The following is a 24,904-nucleotide window of genomic DNA, read 5'->3' on the forward strand; positions in this document are numbered from 1 at the left end:
TGAACATGATATATTCTCTCTCTCTCTCTCTCTCTCTCTCTCTCTCTCTCTCTCTCTCTCTCTCTCCCCTTCTCTCCTCCCTTTCCCTCTTCCCCTCCCTCCAAAATTGGCATTTTTAAGGGTGAAAATGCTTTGAGACATTATTTTATCTGATCTCTGCATCTTTGCCCATATATTAAAATTCTTATTTGAATTATAGAGGCTTCCAGAAAAGCTCAAACTGGCTATCCTCGCTGTGCTGGTGGAAAAGTCACTGTTGAGAAATGGTCCAGACAGCAATCTGAACCTCTTCCCCTTCAGCTTGAGTTTATTTCCTCAAATTTCATATTCATTAGCCCTGGTGAACAGCTGGTCATCTGTCGCCACCTCATATTATTTTTAAATTTCTAAAGATGTTTGGGTCATCTGTCTGTTCCAAGGAAATGAGGCAGTTTCTTAACTTGGCCATAGAGTTTATAGCCCAACTCTTTCGCCATGTGTTTCTTCTCTAAACTCTCTCTCTATCAATTCCACCTCCTGCTCTGGGCCGAATTACAGCCACGCATACTAAATTCTAAAGAGAAAGGGAAAATGAAGTCTTTCTTCGTAGATTTCTTCAAACATGTGGCTGTTAAAACATCCTATGAGGTCTTTTTCTAAATAGCAAAATTGTATTTTATTATATGTTTATCGTATGACTCTAAAACTGTGTTCTCATTCTCTCAGACATACAAATACACACATATACACATTCACATCCACACATGTTTTTATCACATCCTGAAAATGGACCAGTTAAGTAAAGCCTATTGTGTCTCTTTGAAGTCTGTCATGTTTCCAATCTTACATCATAAATATCTCAATTTCTAATTCTAGTCTTCAAGTTTTCAACTAATAATTCCAGGCTATTTATGAGTTATAAAACATAACCAGCATGCATTTAGAATATTATTCTTTCAATAATGTTGTAAAAGGCTACTTGCAGAAAACTTGTCATTTGCCCAGATTTCTATGTCTGAAATGGTAAGAGGCCATATGTGCTTGTGTTCCTGGCGTAGATCTAACACTATTGGGATTTCCTGGGTGATGAGCATTTGGACTGACTATGCTCCACCCACAGGCAACTTCGTACTCACACAGTGTCTTCAGGCTGGGAGCTGTCTGACAAGGACACACCCATTTGGTTAGACAGTTTGAACTTGTGACTCCCTGACCCCTAGGGTGAGCTCGGCAATCGAGGGCATTGGCTTTATCAATCGAATTTGAGTAAGGAAGCCTCCATAACGCCCCTGAAGCGGGTTGGGAGAACCCATTATCAGAGGGAGCTCCCTCCCCACCCCCACCCCGATACCTGGCTGGCTCTGCACAGTTCTTCTTTAGCCATCCCTGAGCTGTACTTTCTGGAACATACTGGGTACAGTCCACTGGAGCCCTTTCTGGAGGTCAGGTGAGACTGAACTGAATTGAATTTTACTGAGTTCTTGGGACCCAGTTGATGATAGAGGCTCAAACAATTATGAATGTAGAAAGAGAACATCCTAGCTGCTTAGTCATCCCCCAGCCTTTGAAGGCAATCCTCTTAATAAAATTGAACTAAACATCCAGACATTGCATTCAACTCAAGCTTGGATTAGAAATCCTCACCCCTTTGGACGTAACCGTTCATCTGACCAGAAGTCTTTCTTAAAACAAAACCAATCCTGAAATGGTCCATGGATCAGAACAACTCCCTGCCAGGGTTTCCACTTTTGGAAAACTGGATGATAATTGTAACATTAACCTGTAGGCCCACTTGTCCAAGGATAAGAGCTTGCTGGAACGCTGGGAGCTATAGTTTTTGGGAAATAACCAGCCACATGTTTTCACTCTCCCAAGCTAGTTTATTGAACCAAGCCCACCAGTTGTGCCTTATCACATGTAGGCTGTAAGCTTGCCTCTGACTGGACCTGATGGAAAATACAGTGACCTTAGAAGGTTGCCTTTCAGAACCCCTGCAAAATGTGATGCATGCCATTTCCTGGGAACCCAAGAGTAGACCTGACCAGCGTCCATCATCCTGGCCAGCATTCAATTAAAGCTTGCTTCAAATTTGGCACAAAATTGTGGTAGTGGTCTTATTTTCAACCAGTGGGAGTAACAGTAGTCCCACCACCAGGGGGCAGTGAAATGACGCATGACAGAAGCAGCATATTTAAGTATCTAGACTAGAGCCTGGCACATCATAACTGATACATTTAAAAACTAATGTTAGATGCATCTTGATAAGTCTCAATTCGCAACTCTGAAAACGGAATCTCTAAATGTGGGTCTGCTGATGTTTTTAATAGATCTTTCCAAATGGTTCTGATGAGAGTCTGGGCTGAACTTCTCTGATCTAACTCTTCTCTCCTTACCACGTACTCAGAAGCCCCAACCTAAGAAGACATGAGGTTCTACAACAGGATGGACGTAAGTAGCTTGAGTAACCACATGGTCAGTTGACAATGGCCAATCTCAACCTAAGTATTAGCAGATGCCTTCACTCTCAAAAGTGCCCTGGCCTGGACACTCACTCCTACACAAACACATGGCTCTGCAATGTCTATTTCTGAACCATAAATTATTATAAGGCCTGTTAGAGCAAAATGGTAGGCGGGCTTAGGTTTGACACATGAATTAAAGAAAACAAAACAAACAAAGCCTCATGGTGCTTTAGGTACTCTTCTACTGGATGCGGCTTATCAGAAATACATGCAGTCATCAGATTCAAGGAAGGTTCAAGAGTACTGCCTCCTTCCCAAGACTGGTGTGGGCTGGGGTGTGGCTACTTCTTGATTAGTCCCAAGCTGACCTTCATTCTCTGATTAACCTAGTCCTTTTAAAACAGCCTTCCTTTTCCCTTTGGCTGTCTTTTGTGCATTAGCTACTCCACCCATGGGCTCCTGTGGACAAGGGAGAAAGCGAACAGAATGGAATGTTCGGCAATCCTGACGAGAGGTGAGAAGGAAGGGATATGGAAACAGCCGTACTGTTTCTAGTTACCTGTGAATTTAAACCATTCCAGCCCAAGCTTTTTTTTACAAGTTTCCACCAGCTGGTCTGAGAGCTCATTAGGGGCCTGATTGCCAGTAAAATTAAAGTAACTGTGTTTGAAAATGATGTGATATTTTTGCATCCGCCCTTGGCGGGACCTTCCAAATATAGCAAAGACCAAAGCTGAACAAATCACCTTCCCTCCCAGGGCCTCCCTCAGGTCCTTCCTTCCCTCACCACCAATCATAGCTAAGTATGGATAAACTAGTTGTAAATAGTTTGCTGTAGGTACAGTGATGACTTGACATCAACTTAAAACAAACAGCACCATCACCTCTACAAAAGGACACAGCAGAAACTCCAGCTGTAGGGGCAGGGAGTAGCGGGCCTACTGATGACATCACTGGGTTTCCTAGTTAAATCACTAGGCTAATTTGAACCCTTCCCCCTCGAGGTAACAAGTCTTGAGTGTTTAAAGCTGCCTGGTTCTTGTTCTTTGACTGTCTGAGAAAGAAGCAGTTCATGTGCAAAGTGGGTTAAATGTACACAGTTACTTAACAGAACTATAGACTGGAAAGCATTTTGACAGGCGTGTGTGTGTGTGTGTGTGTGTGTGTGTGTGTGTGTGTGTGTGTGCGCGTGCGCGTGCATGCTCACACAGGGATGTGTTCTTTGCAATCCAGGTGACAAAACTGAAGAAGTAGACTCTAAGGATGAACAGACCAGTTCTTGTGCCACCCGTCAGGAGTGATCCAGCAGCTTCACTGTGTCCTATCTTAATCTCTGTTAATGGTTAACCAAAGTCTCTCCCCCTTGGAATTCTTAGAAGGAAAGAGAAGTTTGTGCCAGGAAGCAACATTTCCCAGAAACCTTAAAACTTCCGATGGAAGGGCCTAGATGGATCTAAGCAGTCATTAATGTGGGTAAGCCACTGTGCCTGACTTCTCTCTCTCTTCCCCTTTTCTTCTGTCCCCTCCCCTCTTCCCCCTCCTCCTTCCCCTTTACTCTACCCCCTCTTCCCTTATGAGGTTAGAATGCTTTTTAAATTTTGACTGTTATATCATGATCCCAATGTATTATGCAATAGGGCTTCAGTCAGTGAGTCAATGATATGTGCTATTTTAATCAGGAATTCTATTTTAATACAGAACTTTTAGCTAGATCATGTGCTAAAATAAATGTACTCAGCCCGTCTACTTGGGTGCTGGGGAAAGACTCTTGCTTGTATTGGAAGGGCTTCCTTGGCCACTCAGAGAGGCACATTTGTATACCAACAGGGTGGAAGATACGCAGTGATGGGGACTAAAACAAGTACTGTTTATGTTTTGCTTACCCACACAGCCATCTGAAAGCAGGCCTCTGGAGGATTTTTGGCTTCAAGAAAAACCTTTGTCAAAAATGCAGCCGTTTGCTCTTTATGGCATTGTGTATAGACTTGGGAGACTTATTTGTGTATAGAAGGCCTAATGCCCTGGAAGGAGCCTAGCATGGGAGGAAAGGAAAAAAATAAGCAAGTGTCTTAAGTACTCATCCTGTGCAAATGGGGGGTGGGGGTGGGGATGCTAAGAAAAATACAGCCTCGAGTCAGAATGACTCAGAGGTGCAGAGGCCAGGAAAACCATCCCTCACCCAGCGCACAGCTCCTGCTTTTCTTCTCTGGTCTCAATGTGAGGTGTAGCAGACAGTTTTATTCGGAAAGAGAATGTAAGACTCCATCTAATTCTTGCATGGCTTGGTACTATCTTGGTTGAAATGTGCTCACTGACAAATTATTTTTGGCAGCACATGGCCTACCCCTGGCATGGAAACCTCATAATCTTGAGAGGGAGGGCTAGATTAAATGCTGGCCATGGGCTCTGTCTATTTACGCCCCCACCATCCTGAGAATGCCTCCCGGGCCTCTACTTCCCCATCTGGGATGATTTTGCTCCTACAGATCTTTGAGGTTTTGGGAGCAGGTAGAAGAATCCACAACATGGTGATGACCAAGTTCTTGGAGATTCTCCAAAGCAAGATAGCTTGCATAAACTGAACTTCCAATAGAAAAAGGGGTTGCCCCATGGTGACGGATTATAGCGGGAAATTCTGAATAACTGTACAGTGAGAAATAGCCTGAATTTCTGCCCTTCCACTTTTCCAAATGGAAGGATGGCTAATGCTTTAGCCCAGGGGAGCATCTGCAAACCAGATCCAAAGACAGACCCAGGAGACAGGAGCGTCTGGTAGTGCATCACGATGCACTCAAAGGCAGAGCAGGTTCTTTCTGTCTGGTCAGTCTGTCTGCAGTATTAGGAAATGCAGAAGTACAGTGGTCTATGGCTAAGTGCTTCCTCCATTTGAGAGAGGAAGCCCAGAATGGTGTTTATATGGATACCTCAGTGCCATGGTCCAATCCAGGGTTGTCCTAACACCCAAAGATTGATAATTTATCTGTGTATAACCAAGAGCAAAACAAATTTGACTTCAACTTTTCTTAGGCATACAATGCACCTTTTCTTATCAGCACCCAGTTTAAGCTGCAGGACACTGAAGAAAGACAAGTTATTTGGGAAATCCTGTCCTGAAATTGTCATAGATCTACAGAAAAGTTCTGCTTCAAACACTTCAATGAATGCATTAAATTTGTTTGGGGGTCACACACAACTTGCTTCCCGTTAAAGTAATCAATGCCTTTTCATTAAAGGCCCGTGGGGCACACTCTGAAGGGGAAGACGCACCCGCCAAGAGCACAGCTCTGATCCTGTACCTGTGGTTCCTGGTCGTGACCGCTGGGATCCCTCTCGTAGCTCTCTGCATACAGTCTGATGGTGGCCCGCACACCGCTGGAGGAACTGAGCCGGAATATTAGCCGGGATGCATCCGAGAAAATGATCCTCAGGCCCTGAGACCAAGAACATCCCAAATGGCTGTTAACAAGTGACTACAGAGGTAATGGTATCTAATACATGCTGCAGAAATCAGAATAGTTCTATACGCTGAAGCCTAACAGGGTCATGCCTGGTTACAGTTGGCTCTGGATGCTCACCCAAGCATAGCGCTGTGGTAGACCCAAAGCTACTTGAGGTTATCCATTTGTTTCTTGCTTTTATGTCTGTTGTTTTGTGGTTAACGTTGGCAGATGTTGAAGAGTCAAACTATGTACATATGCTTTTCTTGGTCTAGTGATACAAGTCTTGAAAAAAAAATAGTAGCGATAACAGGGATAGGATACTATTTAATAAATGTTTCCAAAGCCAGGGTGTAAGCCTTAGACATCTGGATGCACTAGGCATTATGCAAATTATCTATAGCAATAACAAATTTTGCAATAAATTTAGTGCAAAAATTCTGCAAAAATTACAAAAAAAGGGTGCTGCCCACCCCCCCTTTTTAGACTGAGTCTTGCTATGTCATCCAAGCTGACCCTGTCCCCAAGACCCCGTCCCTAGTTTACAAGAGTTGGTATTCCATGTGCACACCAACATGCTGAGTAGAAATATCTCATTTTAAGGTTAAGGTTATCTCTGTATACTCTTTGGCTTAGCTTTATCCCTTCCCCATTCTTGTACTGATAGACCCCTGCAGTGGGTTCTAACTCAAGACCTCATCCCTCACAGGCTGTGAGTATTGCTGAGAACAACCTCATCCTCTCAGATGACCATTTCTTTGCTATCTAGAAGTGCTGTTCCCAGAGTGGGAACAATACAGAGCTATAGCCAGGCGCAGTAAGCACTGTTCAACATTAAATTTTTTTATCCTAGAACATCACATCCCTATTCTATGTATTTTTTTTTCTCGTTAGTGACAGGGATAGTTAAAATGTGACCATACTTTTATATCATAAGATCATATTCTGACATCCGATCAGAGTCTAAGTCAGCTGATAAAGTAAGTCTGGTCGGTAAAGCACGTGGCGTGACCAGAGGAAGGAAGAAGAGAAACAGCGCGTCTGCCAGTTGCAACATCTTTTTAAAAACCTTTTTATTGATTCTTTGTGAATTTCCCATCATGCACCCCAATCCCACTCATCTCCCAGTCCCTTTGTAGCCGCCCTCCACCCTTGCAGCCTTGTCCCCAAAAGGAAATAAGATACAATTTTAAAACATCTTGTCGTGGAAGTTGTAGTGTGTCAGTGTGTCACCCGGTCTGGTCTATCCTTTGATCCATGCTTCTTTGCGTGCAAATGTCCATTGCAATTGGCATTTGCACTGGTCTGGTTTGAGGCCTCTGGTTTCAATACTAGATCCTCATGGGGACTCCTTTCAGATATCCTGTTGTTACCCTGTGTTATGGAGGTACTGCAACTTTGGATCTATAGGACCAGACCTTTTTTTTTTTTTTTTTTTTTTAAATTAGATATTTTCTTCATTTACATTTCAAACGTTATCCCCTTTCCTGGATTCCCCTCTGAAACCCCCCTATTGTCTCCCCCTTCCCCTGCTCCCCAACCCACCCACTTCCACTTCCTGGCCCTGGCATTCCCCTACACTGGGGCTTAGCAACTTCACAGGACCAAGGGCCTCTCCTCCCATTAATGTCCGACCAGGCCATCCTCTACTACACATGCAGCTGAAACCATGAGTCCCACCATGTGTGCTCTTTGGTTGCTCTTTAGTCCCTGGGAGCTCCGGGGGTACTGGTTGGTTCATATTGATGTTCCTCCTATGGGGTTGCAAACCCCTTCAGCTCCTTGGGTCCTTTCTCTAGCTCCTTCACTGGGGATCCTGTGCTCAGTCCAATGGATGGCTGTAAGCATCTACTTCTGTATTTGTCAGGCACTGGTAGAGCCTCTCAGGAGACAGTTATATCAGGTTCCTATCAGCAGGCTCTTGTTGGTATCCACAATAGTGTCTGGGTTTGGTGATTGTATGTATATGGGATGGATCCCCAGGTGGGTCAGTCTCTGGATGGTCATTCCTTCAGTCTCTGCTCCACACTTTGTCTCTGTAACTCCTTCCATGGGTATTTTGTTCTCCCTTCTAAGAAGGAGAGCAGTATCCACACTTTGGTCTTCCTTCTTCTTGAGTTTCATGTGTACTCCAGAAGATCATAGGTGGGGTAGATGTTGTAGTGGGCCAACTCAAGCCCTGGACCTGGGCCTAGCTGAGTTAGTCAGTCTGCAAGCTCTCCTATATCCTCATCACCAGGATGAATTATCCAGCCCAGTCCTGGCTAACTCACCCAATGCTACAGGCAACAGGGGACAAAGTCAGCTCTCCAGCTTTCATGCCCTTGGCTCACCCAGGTTAGCTCCACCAGGGTCAGCTCTTACTGTGTTGTCTAGGAGAGGTCGCTGCTGCTTATTTAAAAAGTAGATGTCTAAGGTGACCTCGATGTCAGACATTTCCCGTGAGTAAATTATCATTAAAATGTCCCTGGCCTCCGGTCCTGCTACTTATGATCTGACCATTACTAAAACCACACCATTCCTGTTGTGTATATCTAACTGCCAGTTTCTTTCCCCATCCCAGATATGACCACATCTGATCCAGGAGGGCATCTGATCTCATCTGCAAGATTTTCTACCTTTTAAGATTTTTGCCTCAAACCCCAAACACAAAGCTTTTGTCTCTTTTAGAAATGTTCAACACAAATCAATGGGAATCAGGCAACCAAGTACTAGTTTTTATTTATTGGATTAACATCCATAAGTGTTCCTGTGGAGTAAGTGCTAGACTATGTTCTAGGAATATGACGGTAAAGACACAATTCATGTCCTTCATAATCCTGGAGTCATCTATTTCAATCATCAAAAACTGTTTCTTAGCTTTTGCCACCAGAGAGCAGAGCAGTCAGTGAATCCCAAATGGAGCAAAAGAAAGAATTTCCTATTATCCAGAAAACATCTGCGGCAAAATGGTGTTCAAACTAATCACAGACCCCTGAAAGTCCCACAGCTATGCTCACTATGATGTTTTAAGAGATGCCTTCAAAATGGTCACTGATATTTAAGCCTACATTCTTATTGACACAATATGGGGTGAGCACACCAGTACATAACTCACAGCTTCCAGGACTAGGTATGGCTTGTCTATAAGTTGACTAAAAGCAATTCTAAGCCTGAGAATATTTGACACACCTTTCTTCACAAGTGTCAAATAACTCTGGGTTACCCTTTTCCAGGCCTTTCTAGACTCAAGTCTTTGAGACAGCTACCCTCACACAATGAACCTCCTGGGTTTGTTTAGGCCAGTTAGGAGGTGTATAAAGATTTCAGGTCATATTGAATCATCAATTTGTAATAAGTTCATAAATAAGCCTTTAATAATAAAGCCACACTCTCCCTCTGGTTATACTGCATGTCACACACATAGAAAACCATTAGAAATCAGTAGGAAGGAAGAGATTTTGACCTTGAAAAGGTGACAATGGAGTGAATGACATACATCCACCTTCTGGGAATAGTTTACACCATCTCTCTTTCCTAGCACACCAACCATAAGAGCTCGATTGAGAATCAGTGTTGTTTAAGAAGCCAGTACAGGCAAGCACCATCGCGATTCTATTTTCCACATGGAACACAAGGCTTTTCAGAGCCATCCTACTTCTACACTGCAATGCCATACCCAAGTGTAAAGCTAATGGCCACTGTTGACTTACTTAGAATTACCTAAGAGACACACTTCTGAGTGCATCTGTGAGCTGCGAGAGTGTTTCCAGAGATGATTCTCCAAGGAGGAAAGACCCACTCTACCTGTGGGTGGCACCATCCTACGGGTTTTGATCCCAAGCAGTTAAGATAGGAAAAGGGAGAAAGCATCAGGGCACCAGCATTCCCCAGCAGTAGCCTTGCATGCCTGCTGCCATGCTTTCCCCGCCATGATGGAATCTCTCTCCAGCCACCGTGATCCAAAATCAAACTCCCTCAAGTTGCTTCTTCTCAGGTATTGATTGGTCTTAGGGACAAGAAACAGAGTTAAGACCCCATGGGAGTACCATTTCTATGTATAAATGGTTGGGTTGGATTATCTTGAGATCTGCACGTTTCTTTCAATCAGCACAATGAATTTACAGTCCAAACCTGAGCCATGGTAAAACAGTAAAGCCAAAGTCACTACTCAACATGACTTTCCTAGTTTCTTAGTGTTCCTTTATTTCACCAAAAGAATAACAATAATATGCTTCCCCTTTGGGTTTTTTCTTTGTTGTTGTTCTCCTTATGTTGTTTCAGATATTGGGAAAAACTGCTTGTAGGTTAAAATTGGTCAGCTCTTCCCACCCCACCCCCCACTTTTAAATAAAGTTTTATCAGGACACAGCCATTCCCATTCAGTTAGAAATTGTCTATGGTTATTTCTACATTATAGTTTTAGAGATGAATAATTGTGGCAGAGATCATTTAGTGCATAAGGCCTAAAATATTTATTATATAGTTCTCTACAAAAAGCGTCTGCTGGCCTCGGGTATAAACAATTACATCATGCACACAGCCTGAAATATTTACCCTTCAACCTTATAGTAGAAAACAAAAAAATGTAGCCAGCTTCCCTATCAAAATTTCAGCAGAGAGAAATGACGACGATGAAGAAAATCATCAGGGGTTGGACCCTCTATCTCCCAGGTGTTCCAGCTGTGGATACATCTGGACCATATCCCAAATCTGACCACCTACTCCGGCTGTTAAGTACCTTGGATGAATGGAACTTTAGTTTGCCATTCTCACTCTTGGTGCAGGCTGCGACACCATACTGTCTTATAACTGTCCGCTTTCACAGTCCTGTAGGAATATCATTAAGGACGGTATGAAGCTAGATGTTAGATTTTTCTCTCAGAAGCCAAGTGTTTTGAAAGCCTTTCCTCCCCCCAAGGAACTGGTTGTCTTTAGCTTTCTGACAGTAAACACTCTGTGACTAACCATATTTCCCTGCTCAATATGGCTGCCAGGACCCTTAACACTAAACTGGAAGCTGGCTCCCAGTGGCTCTCCATGGCTTGTGAAACTATGAGTTTTTCTTCTTCTGTCCTTGGCGCTCTGATTTATACACTCCCCAGTCTTGATCTCTGTTTCTTATTTATATCCTAACAGCTTCATTGTGTGTTTCTGTTGCCATAAATCCTCTTGAACAGACAAGGCCCAGAGCAAATGGATAAAAACAAGTTCCCATGGCAACTGGACACAAAAGTGTTTGACCTACTGGGATTTGTCATTCATTAGGTCTGGGAGGGAGACACACACACACTTTGTTCACCTCTATTTTAGCTACAGAGTCAGGACAATGCCAGGAACAGAATAGACCCTCCATAGAAACTTGATAACTAATGTCACTCATTATGTGTTCAATACCCAGAGTGACAATGCCACAGAAATCACCAGGCAGTCACTGAAAGTTCTTTGTGGTGAATGGGGAGCTAAGGGTTCCACCCGAACAGGTAGATGTAGAAGACAATAGTTATAGATAGCAACCACCAGCACACAACAAACAAGGCAGATCTGATATTTACCAGCCCATCTGTCCTTTCTACAATGTCCTAAAACAAAGCAAGTTTGTGTAAGGCATTAAAGTTAAGTCAGTGTGACTTTCTGAAAATTGTGAGAAGACTGTGCACTTTGCTGCATACTGGAATTAGCGGGAGAGGATTTTGTCCTTACAAAACGATAGTGTTATTTAATAACAATAGTGTTATTTAGCATGTTGATTTAATTTGTATGGGGAATCCCTTGGGCACTGGGATTTAGTGGCTCTTCTGGGTAAGCTGGATGTTGTAGTCAGTCAGGACCACTGCAATGGTGTCTTCTCAGTGAGTCCTCTGCCTCATCCCACAGATGCCTGGCCTGAGCTTAAATGTCAGTTTTAAATTTTTAGAACAATAGTCTAAGGAATTCTCAGAACAACCATGAAGAATTCCTCTGTAGCCACAGCAGCTATAGTAGCTAGACTATCAGAACGACACAGCCATAACAAACAAACAAACAAGCAAACATAGGGGAGGGCACCTGTCTACTTTGGCGGGTAAGGTAAGTTATGAGGCAGGGTCGTATAAAAGTCACTGCCTCCAATTTGCCTGCAGCTCGCACCTCAATGTTGAGAGCAGGGTTTGGCCCAATCTAGGTCTGTTGCAATATCACCTACTGCATGCAGCAATCTCTATGCAAATACCCACTCAGCATCCAGACACCAAGTACCATGTTTTTCTCTCTCAGATTTATCCCTCTTTGATGACTGTGTGCAGGCAGTTCCGATGTGGTTCAGAAAGAGCAACCAGATACACCCAGGCTAGAATTCTGGCTTGGCCACTTACTAGCTGGTGGTCTTGAATAAGTCATGTAAGCCCTCTAAGACTTCGTTTCCTAAGTTGGATAAAAAAATAATACAGCCTTGCCTGTAGGATAATTGGGAGCATCACATCAGAAAATGTGTGTGAAAAGTGCTTTGGGGAGTATCAATCATCATAAAAGTCTTATGATTCTTCCTATGAAAGAATTGAATGATTCTGAATATGATTACCAAATAACCATATTCTTAATGCTAGTATCTTATGATGGTACACACCTGTTTATTTTTATTATTTTTATTATTGTTGTATGTTGGTTTGTGGCGGTGGGGGTATGTATACAAGTGCCACAGTGCGTGTGTGGAGGTCAGAGGACAACTTTTGGCAGTTGGTTCTCTTCGTCTACCACGTGGGTCCTAGGGATTGAGTATTGCCTGCCCTCTGGAATCACTGTTGATCTTGTCAGTCTTCTGCCAATTACCTTCCACATGTCCGTCCCCAAAATGACTTCTTCAGCAATAAAATGTTCCTTTGTTAATAGTCATTAGTAACTCAGAGACCTAAAAACCCTCAGATGTGGTCCTGGCCACTTTCTCTGCTAACGCAATAAGAGCCTCTAGGTCTTTTGACTCCAAGCAAATGATCTGATGCCACCCCATACAAAAGAACCCATGTTCCTGGATCACTTCTCATGCAAAATGTCTGACCATTTTGTCCTGATTTGTAAGGTCCTCAAAGCTGGCTTACAGCCTTATGTAAAGTAAGTTTCTGATAAGTGTTTGATAAATGAGTGTTGGAGGGGTTGTTGATTGGCTTTTTTTTTTTAACCTGCATGTAAATCAAGGCAGAGAGATGTGCTAGTTGCTAAATCCATGCAGAGCTGCCAGATGTTAGCTTGGAGTCTATAGGAGATGTTGCAGCCAGGCAGGAGGGGGGAACTGTGTGTTACCAACAGCTATTGGCAGCATTTGACTTACAATGCTGATGTAGGATGAATTCCAGAGGGAAACAGCATATGGCCCTGAAATCTGGTACAGCATCACATGTACAGTCAGTCTGCCACATGAGGCATGTGAATGTGGAGTCAGGACAACCTTGGAAGATGCCCCAAGCCTAATGTGGATAGTATCTCCCACAGGAAATCCTGGCCATTTATCTGGAAAGCTTCCAGGTAAAAAAACATTGCCATGTAACATCTGAACCATATTTTGTAGAAGAGAACGCAAAGCCCACAGAGCAGGGGATTTGGATGGAACACATAAAAAAAGAAAAATAACTACACGGAACTGCCTATTTTTCTTTCTTTAAGTCATAGAATTAATTGGAAACATGAGTTCAAACATAATTGAGTAAGGCAGCAGCTAGTCCATACAGGACCTTTGTATGAATTACAAGATGGGACCCCACCTGGGTGGGAAAGGGATACAAAGGCACCTCCCCTCTTGGCTAGCTTTGGACTTCGACCTCAGCTTGCCTATTAGGCTGGGTGCCTTTGTATAGTACACCGACTGTACATCTACACCCAGAGACATAGTCTCATTTAGGCTTTGCCTTAGTTACTTTCCTACTGCTGTGACAAAACACCGTGACTAAGGCAACATATGAAAGAAAGTATTTAGTTAGGTTGAAATCTCAAGTTCCCAGAGGGTTAGAGTTCATGATCATCATGGCAGGAATCCTGGCAGTAGGCAAAAAAGGCATGGCACTGGAGGTACCTGAGTGCTTATGTCTGATTTATAAGCATGAGACAGAGAGAGACAGAGAGAGTTCAGTAATAGGCTTATATAATAATGTGGGCTTATGAAACCTTAAAGCTCATCCCCAATAACATTTTAGTCCTTCCCAAACAGTTTCACCAACTGTAGACCAAGCATTCAAATGCATGAGTCTATGGGGACCATTCTCATTCCACCCCCACCCCCACCCCACCCCCACCTTGCCATCTGCGGTAGCCAGGAGAGCTGGGCCTGAGGTCGTGAGAGTGGGAGAGTTAGCCCTGCCTCCACACTAGCTGTAGCACTCAGGAGAGCGGGCACTGCACCTCGCCTGAGCAATACAGTGGAACTGGTCCTTACGGCAAAGGCATGGGTGAGCCAGCACCAAGGGTGTGAGAGCATCCCAGCCCTTTACAGGCTGCAGCACTTGGGGGGAGTGAGCCCCACACCTTGACTGGGAAGCAATAATGGACCGGGCTCTGGAGGTGTGGGTGCAGGTGAGCCGGCCCTGGGGGCATAAGAGCAAGAGAGCTGACCCAGGCTCTCTTGGGTGATGGCACTGGGTGGCCTAGCCAAAGCAGTGCTGGAGAGCTCCCCCTGGTGGTGAGGAAAAGGGAGCGCCAGCAGGCTGACCAGCTCAGCTACCGCCCAGGCTCAGATCCAGGGCTCTGAATTGGCCCACCCTAAAATCTATAGCATCTCCAAATGGTTGGGACACTTGACAAGGTCCTGCTGTTTGAAAGCTGTAGGATCTCCATAACAACAACAGGATAATTGGGAGGAATCCCAAAGAGGATCCAATATTGATGGTGTTACAGAAGCCAGAGATCTTCCCAACCACACCGGTGACTCATTGCAATAAACATTTGCAGTGAGAATTCTGGAATTTTTGCTCCTTTAAAAAAATAAAACCACAGAAGTATTATTAGAATATATTACTCTACAGCAGCTGACCATGATTTGCCTCGTGCTCTAGCAGAGCTGTGGTTTTGCCAGCTGCTGATAGTTTCTGTGATTGTGTGACATTTGGAAATTTGGATACTTTTCAGAGGGCAAATAAATGCTAGTGCCCCAAGAGGAAGGGTTGGTGGTTGGTTGTGGTTTATTAGCAGTTGTGGTCAATGAAGAAACAAGAAGAAAGAATTAAAGTCACAGATCTCATTCTCTCATTCTCTCATTCTCCCATTCTCCCATTCTCCCATTCTCCCATTCTCTCTCACTCTCTCTCTCTCTCTCTCTCTCTCTCTCTCTCTCTCTCTCCCTCTCTCTCTCTCTCTCTCCAAATATTAGCAAATGAAGATTAGCAAATGAAGATGTGTGAACAGAGGGGTATAGTGTGGGACACACTGTGACATACTACAGCTTCCACAATGAGATGTTTTCTATGCCCTGTTGTGTGTTATTTTGAGGGGGAGATTTCAAGGGCAAAGGGCTGATATGAAGGGACAGGGAGATGAGTGGGACTGGGGTACAATGAGGGAAACTCAAAAAGAATCATAAAAAGTTTTTTTTTAAATTAACAAGCCCCTTTGAGTCCAACAGAAAGAATGAAAGAATTATTTGAAGAAAATTAAACCAACCAACCCCTTAGATGCTCTCAAAGATCCCAAGATCCCATCTTGCAAGTACTACCTTAAGAACCTATCTAGCAAATACTACCTTAAGAACCCATCTAGCAAATACTACCTTAAGAACCCATCTAGCAAATACTACCTTAAGTGATGAGAAGCTACATGGATTTTCCTCATTAAATCCTAGCCATAAAATGTGGGCAAGTGAAACAGATTGGGTACATTCACCCATTTCTTGTTTGTAATTATTGTCCATCCCTGTTTACTTTACATCACACTGGTGCTGGGCCTGGGAGACCATGGACTCAGAAATACCACTCCACACCCCGCACCCCACACCCCACACCCCACACCCCACATCCCAGTCACGGCAGCACTTCTTCCCCTAGTTCCTGTGAGAATATGCAACCTTGCCTTTTTTATTAAGGTGACCATACATTGACGGTAGAGTTTCTTCATGAGGTGCCTCTGATTGAAGACCCCTTAGAGGCTCTTCATAGTTTAGAAGCAGCCCTAAACCTACGAACTTTTGCCAGGAGATGTTAATTCATTGTAACTGAACTCTCTAGAGGCAGAAGGTGGGCCTGCCACCTAACAAGAAACTATGATACCATTACTCTATTTTTCATAGAAGTAGCTAAAAGGTTGGTAATTATAAGAAAAATGGACTATGTGTTTAGTGCTTAAAAGACAAATAGGAAAATCCCCAGAGAAACTGGATGCTACTAGGAAATATTTTTCCCATAGTTTTCAAGACATCCTACTAAAAGGCATATTTAGCAAAGCAAAGCAGATAGCCAAGTTGTTTTCGGTTGCCATGACTACGGGGTTACAGAACTGTTGAAGTAGAAAATTATGATTGTAGGTATCGTAATACCACATGAGATTGTCTATAATCAATCTCATCAAGAAAGCTAACCAGCCATATAATTATATTCCATGGGGGAAAGACTCAGCATTTGATGCAAGATCTCACTGGGTCAGCTCCTGCCTACTCTTCTGGGCATGGCTTAAATGTCATCTCCCACTGAGGAGCTTTCTAGATTCCTGCCCTACATTAGTTCCCCCTATATGTATGCCCAACTAAGTTCTCAAAATCATGTTTTCTAAGTTCTACAGCAATTACAAGTTCAACCCTAATGGTGGCAATCTGTCAGCTCTCAGTGTCTGACCACCCTCCCCAACTGCCCTTCCTTCACAGGACCAAGACTGAAATTTTCCTACTGGTAGGACTGGAAGAGTCTCATAGCTGTGGGCACTGACAGGACAAAGGCTACAAACAGACAGGACAACTCAGTGATAGGAGACTGTCTTGGCACTAAAATATCCCTTGGGATGTTGGTGGTAAAAGGGACAGAGCGCCTAGCGCCAAGGGAGCCCTAGATATGAGATGACAGCAGTGGTACCAAGTCTTATTAAGTTGCTATTTCTAAAGGCAGTAGATCCTTAGTTCACCCAGAAGCTTAAAACAGTCATAGTAAATCGCATAAAGGCTAGGAAGCCATAATCAGGACAAAGGAGTTCCAGAGAATTCAAGTTGGGGTGGAGTTTGTTAGGGTTTCCTTCTTGCTTCCGACTTGACTTTTGCAGGGCCTCAGGCAGGACAGATTTCCCCGAACATCTCCAAGGCCATGGGGCAAGCCAGGGATTTATCACCACAACAGGATTTTAGGGTCAGTTTGGTTGGCATGTAGAATGACTTTTTTTTCCCCCTGTTATCTGTTTCCTGACTCTGATCTCAAATTAAGGTCAAAGAGGGAGACTAAGCTGCCTTAAAGAACCTTTCCCTTTCTGAATCAGAATGTATGTGTTGGTGGGGAGTGGAGGGGGATGATAGAGGAAAGGGTGATGTGAGTTGAATTACTGAGAGATGACTCAGAAACCAGAGGCCCTTTCAGATCTTCACATGACACCCTGGCAAGTCTATTTTCTCTTTGCTTTTCTTGTTATATGTGACTCATCAAAGCTCAGCTCTGTTTTTTTTGTTTCATTTGTTACAGTGTTGGGGGTCAAGGTAGTAAAATGTTCACCCTCTGTTACATCCCCAGTGCTCTCGAGGTTGCTTGGGTAAGTTAAGTTAATCACTTACTAGAGTTCTTTTTTTGTGCCAGGAATTTACAGGTAGTGTCTGATTTTCCTAGTGATTTCATGTGGTAACCATCTATTACTCCTATTTTTTTCAGAAGGATATCATAGGGAAAACAAATAAGATAATTCATCAAGAAGGTGGAAGATCACCTCATTGGATTTAAGACTCACTCAATATGAGAAAATTTATGCCTGGCACCATAAACTTAACCAAATAACTGTGGCTGGTGAGGTCATGGACCTTAGCAGAGAACCTACAACTGCCACATTCCTAAACCAGTATAATTCCCAACTGCATTTAAATACTTATCCTTATACCCACAAGTAAGTATGACTTTCAAATTGCATCAAAGATACTTGTTTTTTTTTTTTTTTGCAATAGACAGAAACTATTACGGAAATCCACAACCAGCTTACAATGAAGAGAACAACAGACTTTGGGATGCCCATCCTCAACTGATACATTTATAGCACAATCCCTCCAGGCTAAGGAAACATTGTAAAGACGGGGTCTTAGTATCAACATGAGTCTTCTGTATGCCACAAGGAGTTGTACCCATGAAATCTTAACAATGTAGTCATCTAGACTAGACCTGTATAACGACAATACCAGCCAACATCCCAAAATAGATGGGGGAAATCTTAGAAGATCTCACCTTTGGATGAAGAGCTACAGATGGTTAATAGCTACTAGAAGAAGAATCTGTCTTCTCCAGGGACCAGCCCCTCAGATAGGTTACCCATCTCCAAGTGGTCAGACCCAAATAATGTCAACATGAGCAAAACTAAATGGACTCATCATGTTTATAATTATACACATACATGAAGATAACAATAAGAAGTAAAGAAGAGAGGGTCATGAGTTTGTGAGGGAGTGGAGAAACATGGAAAGAGTTGCAGAGGGGAGGGAGTAGAGAAATGATGTAAATACAGTCCTCAAGTGTGAAATTCTCACAAAGAAAAGCTTTAAAAAAAGAGGAGGGCAGAAAGATAGGCAGTTGGTAAGTTCAAGGTCAGCCTAGGATATATACTGAGTTCCAGGCCAGATTAAGCTATAGGGTAGAACTTTATTTTAAAAAATATTGTTTATTGATTTTGGTGAGGATGTGGAGAAAGAGGATTCCTTATCCATTGCTAGTAAGGGTGTAAACTGGAACATCCACTCTAGAAATGAAAGCTAAAAGCACAACTACCATTTGGTGAGTTTAGCCATTCTAGGTATAAAGGATTCTAAGTCATCATATCCAGAGAAACAGTTACATCTATATTTATTGCTTTACTACATATATCAGTGCAGAAATGAAAACAGCCTAGATGTCCATTAATAGATTAATGGATAAAGAAAATGTGGTGTATGTACACATTGAAGTTTCATTCAACTATAAAGAAAAAGAAGATTATCCCATCTGTAGGGAAATGGATGGAACTGGAGATCATTATGTTACGTGAGATAAGCCAGATGCAGACAAATGACCCATGTTTCTTCTCATAGGTGAAGTCTAGATTTAAATTGGAGGGGGGTGTGTTGAAAGAGGTCTATGAGAGTGGAGGAAGAGGTCTAAGGGGAGGAGGGAACAGGAGAGAATAACTGAATGTATGTGACAGGAACACAGAAGGAAAGACCGGGAAAAGAGAGGGGAGAGCAACGGGGTGAATGGGGTAGAAGCAAGAGATAAGTTAGAAGAAAATCTGATATATTTGCCTGAAAATTACCACAGTGAAACACTTGACCTTGAATGCCATGATATTTAATTACCAGTTTCATGCAACCTAAGATCATGTAGAAAGAAAATCTCAATGAGGGATGTCTAGATTAGCTGTTCTATGGGTATGCCTGTGGACGTTATCTTAATTACATACATTGAGATGGGAAGAGGCACCTGTGTGGATGATGTCATTTTCTGGGCAGGGGATTCTGCATTGGGTAAGATCAGAGAAGACAAGCAGAGCATTAGTACACATGGACTCTTTGCCCTTACCTCCTGATATTGATGGGATGTGGCCAGCTCCCTCAAGCTTCCATGGGCAGTGACTTCTCTGCTAGCTCTGCTATGATATGCTATAACCTGGAACTGTGAGCCGAACGAATCCTTTCTTCCCTAAGTTATCTTTGCCAGGGTATTTTGTCACAGCAGCCAGAAGGAAAATCAAGTCAGAAATTAGAAGGTTAAATCTTGATGTTTGTTTTTTAATGGTGGAGGAGTAATGATAGTCCTTAGATTTCCCCAACTACGCACTTCAAAGTTGCCCATTGATTTCCAGCAGTACCACGAGGCACAGGCTACTCCAATGCTGTGCTTACAGACAGTTTCTGCATCGAGCAAACAAAAATCCCAAAGTGATACTTGGGCAAGGGGAAGCCTGGACCAGAGGGAAAGTGAAAAAAAAAACAAAACAAAACTGGAAAATACTATTTAAGGCACAGGATCTCAAAGATGTCACATGAGCACCTGTCTCCCATCACAGAGGGCTGAATCACTGCTGTTATTACAGAGCAAAGCCAGTAGGCAAGAACCATCTTCAATGAAATGAAACATGGCATAAGAATATGGGGTGCTCCCTATTGAAAGAAAAACTAGCACCTTTGTCTGTCATAGGAAGGAAAACTCACACATTTTCTACCATATTTCATCATTCCATGTCTGAAACAGTTGTGTGCAGTGAGTGTTCTGTGGATGGAGAAGTATGGGCCTAAGAAACCAAAACTCTTCCCTGTAATTTCATGCAAGTGGCATGATCCAACCCTGACTTCTAAATCCTTTTACTTGACTGTATTTGACTTTCTAAGTGGACAATTAAGGACTAGTAGAATGAAGGACTGCCTGTTTCCATTGTTTTATGCATGAGTGTTCTGCCTACATGTATGTCTGTGTATCACGTGTATGTGTGGTACCCACAGATGCTGGAAGAAGGTATGAGGGCCACTGGAACTAAAGCTTCAGAAGGTTGTGAGCTGCCATGGGGATGGTAGCGACTGAAGCTTGGTCCTGTGTAATAGCAAGTGCTCTCAACCACTGAGCCATTGCTCCATCCCAAAGGACTGATATTTTACCGGATATTTGAAAAATAACTGTAAAGCTAAGCCAAGTGGAGGTAGTATACCAAGAGAATAAAAAAAAAAAAAAAAAAAAAGAATGCACCAGGGTTTGGAGTACACAAAATGCAAGATGCTTTTCCACCAAAGATGGCAGGGGAACATACTAGGATCTTAGGATAGCAGTAATGCATTTTATCTAATGACAATCACCTGCAGCATCCATTCATGATACTGTCTGCACATACAAAGGATGTACAAAAAGATAAGACCCTGGGGATTTGAGGACTGAAATCACTCTCAACATTATTCAGGTTGTATTTACTCCTGTCAATGTTAATGTCTGGGATGTGCTCCCTGAGGGGTCACGGCTTGTCATAACCAATAAATACACAAGACGGAGAGGAAAACTCATTGTAGAGACATCAACTTTTCTCACACAATTCACAAAGACAAGACCATAATGGAAGCTGCAGTTGGCTTTGCTACTTGCCTGAGATTAGCATTCATCCATGCATCTTCCACTTGAGAGTTCTGGGCAAACTTTCCAACTATTCCTTCCCTGCCAGGCACACTGAACTTATCTAAGCCCTCATGGTTCCTTGATGACATAAGGTAATAGAAAATGAAGCGCTGGGAAATCCTAACGACAGATATTTTGCTCTAGGCGCTTCTCTGGATTTATCACCAAGAATATCCACCACATAAAAGCACCCTTAGGTTGCTACCATTAAAGAAGGAAATGCTGGGCCTATTTCTTCTATTTGAGAGCATCAGTTACCAGGTGTAAGAAAAATGGGACAAAGTAGCCCAGCTTCTACTCCATCCTCTGCCTGTAATGAAGTAAACTTTATTGAGGGCTTCTTCCTGGATGAAGAGCTCTGCTGTTCAAAGTGAAGACCATGGAGAAGATCACCCCTAAAGGCTTCTCCAGCCCTGCACACTTTGGCCACCAGCTTTGCCTGATCCATCTGTTCCAGTGACTTCCCTGCAAATACCTGTTTCTTGGTCACGGTGCCATCCACGGGGTCCACATATTCAAAGCTGTCAGTCTTGGCAATGCTGTAAATGTGGCTCCCTACAGCAAACTGCTGGCCGATGAAGGACTTGTCTGTAACTAGGGCCTCCAGATCCCTCATGATGTAATAGGTTGCCTTGGGCTCCAGTCCCTCATAATCAAACCTGTTGGGGGAGAGCAGGACACAGGAAAACAAAACCCAATCAGAGGATGGGCAATTGAGTGGACCTCTCATGGGTCTGGTTCCAGGAGATACAGAAAAGTACATTTCGTAGGTCTTGCGAGAGCCTTGAAGCCTTTCCAATGCAATCTCTACGTGGCAGCCTTATAAAAAAATCACATTATGTGGCTCCTTTTGCATAAGCCCCTCCCCAAACTCCTATCATGTTGAGAACAAAACCTAAAACCCCAAGGATGCTCTGTCACACACTGTAGGATTCAACCCTGCCTTGCTTAGCTTGATCTGAACTGACTTTGCTCTGCTTCACATCTTCCCATGCCCCCCCCCCCAGGACTTAGTAAGTATTTAATGAGGTTTAGTTTCAAGTTTAAGTAGCTGTTGAAAAGAAGCTAAGAAGACCTCTGTAAAATTAAAGCCACTAAGTGAGAGAATATCTCTTTCCTATCCACTGAAGATAATTAACTAAAAGAATCTGTACGCTATCTTAGAGACAAGCTCTGGCTCTCTAGAACCTAGCCTGAAGCAGGAACCCACATGCTGGGCAAAGAAATGTCATAGAAGGTTCTGACCAAAGAAATGATTTTGTTCAGATTTTACTTTTACCTACAAGAGAAAGGCTTAGTTCGGCCAGATGTTCTAGCTTTATTCATAGATTGGTATCTGAATGTGAGTGTATCATGTATGTGTGTGAGGGATGATGGAGAGACCTGGAGTGTGTTTGAAGCTATTCGAAGCTTTATGTATGTTGGTTTATTTGTTAAGTAGTAGTAGAGCAAGTTAGAAATGTAAAGATTGACAAATATATTTAAGACAGTATGATGGTATTGGTAGAAAGACGGACAGATTGATCGATGGAATAGAATTGAAGACCCAGAAATAAAACTACACACTTATAGACACTTGATCTTTGACAAAGAAGCGGAAAAAAAAAATACAATGGGAAAATAAGAAAGCATCTTCAATAAATGGTGCTTGTCTAACTGGCAGTTGCTTTGTAGAAAAGTGAAAATAGAATCATGTTTGTCATCTTGCACAAAGTCCAAGTCCAAGTGGATCGAGGACCTCAACATAAAACCAGATACACGAAATCTAATAGAAGTGAGAGTGGGAAAGAGCCTCGAACTCATTGGCACAGGGGGAAACTTCCTAAACAGAGCTCTGATGGCTCAGGCTCTAAAATCAAGAATTGATAAATGGGTCCTCATAAATCGGCTTCACTCCTTAGGTCTCGGGCTGATACCTGCCTGGTTCCTGCCATGTGCCCTTGCTGCCAGTCCTCTCCCTCTCAATGATTCTTAGGCTTCTTTGTGCCTGGTACACTCAAAGAGCTGACTTGTCCTGTCCCTTCGATCTTTCCTGAAAGTGCCAGCCTTGCATATCCATCCACCTGGGTGGCTTCCCTTTCTCTCCTTGCCTGTCACCACTGCACATTTTCTTTTGCATTGTCTTGTGGGTTCCCCCCTGCCTTATCCCCCCTCCTTGCAGTCTGCCTTTGCCCAACCTTCAGAATCTGAGTCTAAGCAGGTACAGGCCTTAGCTCTTTCATTCTTGGCTGTTTCTAGAGCTATGTGATCAGCCTGGGGTGAGGAAGCTATGGGGGAGGGAGGAGGACAGAAGGAGGGAGAAAAGGGAACTGAGCTCACTATAAAAAAAAAAATCTCTGGAGAACTTGAAAGAAATGTCACAATTGTTCCATTCAAAAAAAGCCTTCCTAGCCACAAGCTATTCGAATCGAATAGTAGGGCTAGGGTGGTAATCAGAAGAAAAAAAAGATTGAAATTATTCTTGGCTTGTTTATTTTGGATTTTGAAATATGATGATGCATACCACACAGCTGGCACAACGCCAGGCATCGGAGCTTTAAAAAAACATCTGTTCATTGGTTTGTTTGGTTCCCCCCCCCCCTTAGTCACTAATATAAAGAAATCATCTCTCCAAACAGCACATATTTGTCTCCAGTTCCAGCTGGCACACCATGCCAGGGGTGGGAATTTGCAAACGGAGCCAGAGGAGGGGCAGCTGAGCCCAGATATTTGCCATCAGTAGGGCTTCGCCTTGGGCCTTTTTTTTTTTTTTTCTTTTTTTTTGCCTCATAGAGAATATTCAGAGTGAGCTGAAAGATGGGAACCCCCAATATTTGTACAACTTTTATCAACTTCAAAGTTTTAAAGACGGTCAATAAACATCAGAACCCTTGCCAAAATGAGGGACATGGAACGACACCATATCCTCTGCTTCTTCCTACACCGGGTATTTCTTCCTCAGCTTGGGGAACAAGGTAACACTGTCAGCAAATGTGTTCGGACATGGGATTCCCATTAGAGGTGGCCACTCTGGGAGGGGAAAGACCCCTATAAGAGCCAGGCCTAGCAGTGTGTATTTGTATTTCCAGCAGTTAAGAGACTCAGGCAAGAGAATTAAATATGAATTCAAGGCCAGCCTAGCTCCATAGTAAGGTTAAAATAAAATCACACACACACACACACACACACACACACACACACACACACACACCAAGGCAAGCAGAAAGAGGCAGGAAGTTGGATAAGACAGGAGAGAGTTCGAGGCAAAAGTTTGATACATGAGAACGTTTACTAATAAAGAAGACCATGTTGAGTCTAAAGCTGAGATTATGTTCAAGCATCTGACCTAGTGTTCAGTTTCATACACAAATGATTCCTGAGGCCTCCCTCCCCTCTCCAGCCTGAGATCCCCTCCAGCCACCACCCCTAGCACAATCTCCAACTTAGAGGATACAGCCTCTAAGTGGAGAACTGGTTCCGGGGCTTACCCATACAGAGAACATCGGGAGACGTTTCTCCATTTCAACTTTAATTCCAGTATTAGTGACATTGAAATTGTTTTATGATTTCGTCCTTGACAAGAAAGCTGTCAACTAGAAATCAAATTATTTCAAACCCCACTCCCTCTGACTGGGTATTTGCTGGAATTGCAGGAGATATTTGTCTTTTGCTATATCTGCTCCCTATGCCCTTCTTAATCTCTGTGATCTTTTTAGACAGAAATTTGAAGTACATTTCAATGTCCTGTAAGAAATCAAATCTCCATTGCATAGTATTCTCTAATATGGTATTGTTATGAAAAGAGCAATTA

The 24,904-nt window shown here is 43.1% G+C and overlaps 1 protein-coding gene across 1 annotated transcript in view; it reads right to left on the minus strand.

The window, feature by feature from the left end:
• The window catches only part of Pgm5 (phosphoglucomutase 5), a 172,499-nt gene that overhangs the window by 19,297 nt on the left and 128,298 nt on the right, over positions 1 to 24,904 (minus strand). The window contains exons 9-10 of the mRNA XM_021199023.2: positions 21,590 to 21,773; positions 5,738 to 5,872 (exon numbers count right to left, since the gene is read on the minus strand). Coding sequence (XP_021054682.1) covers positions 5,738 to 5,872; positions 21,590 to 21,773 — 319 coding nt within the window. The remainder of the gene's footprint in view (positions 1 to 5,737; positions 5,873 to 21,589; positions 21,774 to 24,904) is intronic.

This window comes from Mus pahari, chromosome 1, assembly GCF_900095145.1.
Source record: "Mus pahari chromosome 1, PAHARI_EIJ_v1.1, whole genome shotgun sequence".
NCBI classification, from domain to species: domain Eukaryota; kingdom Metazoa; phylum Chordata; class Mammalia; order Rodentia; family Muridae; genus Mus; species Mus pahari.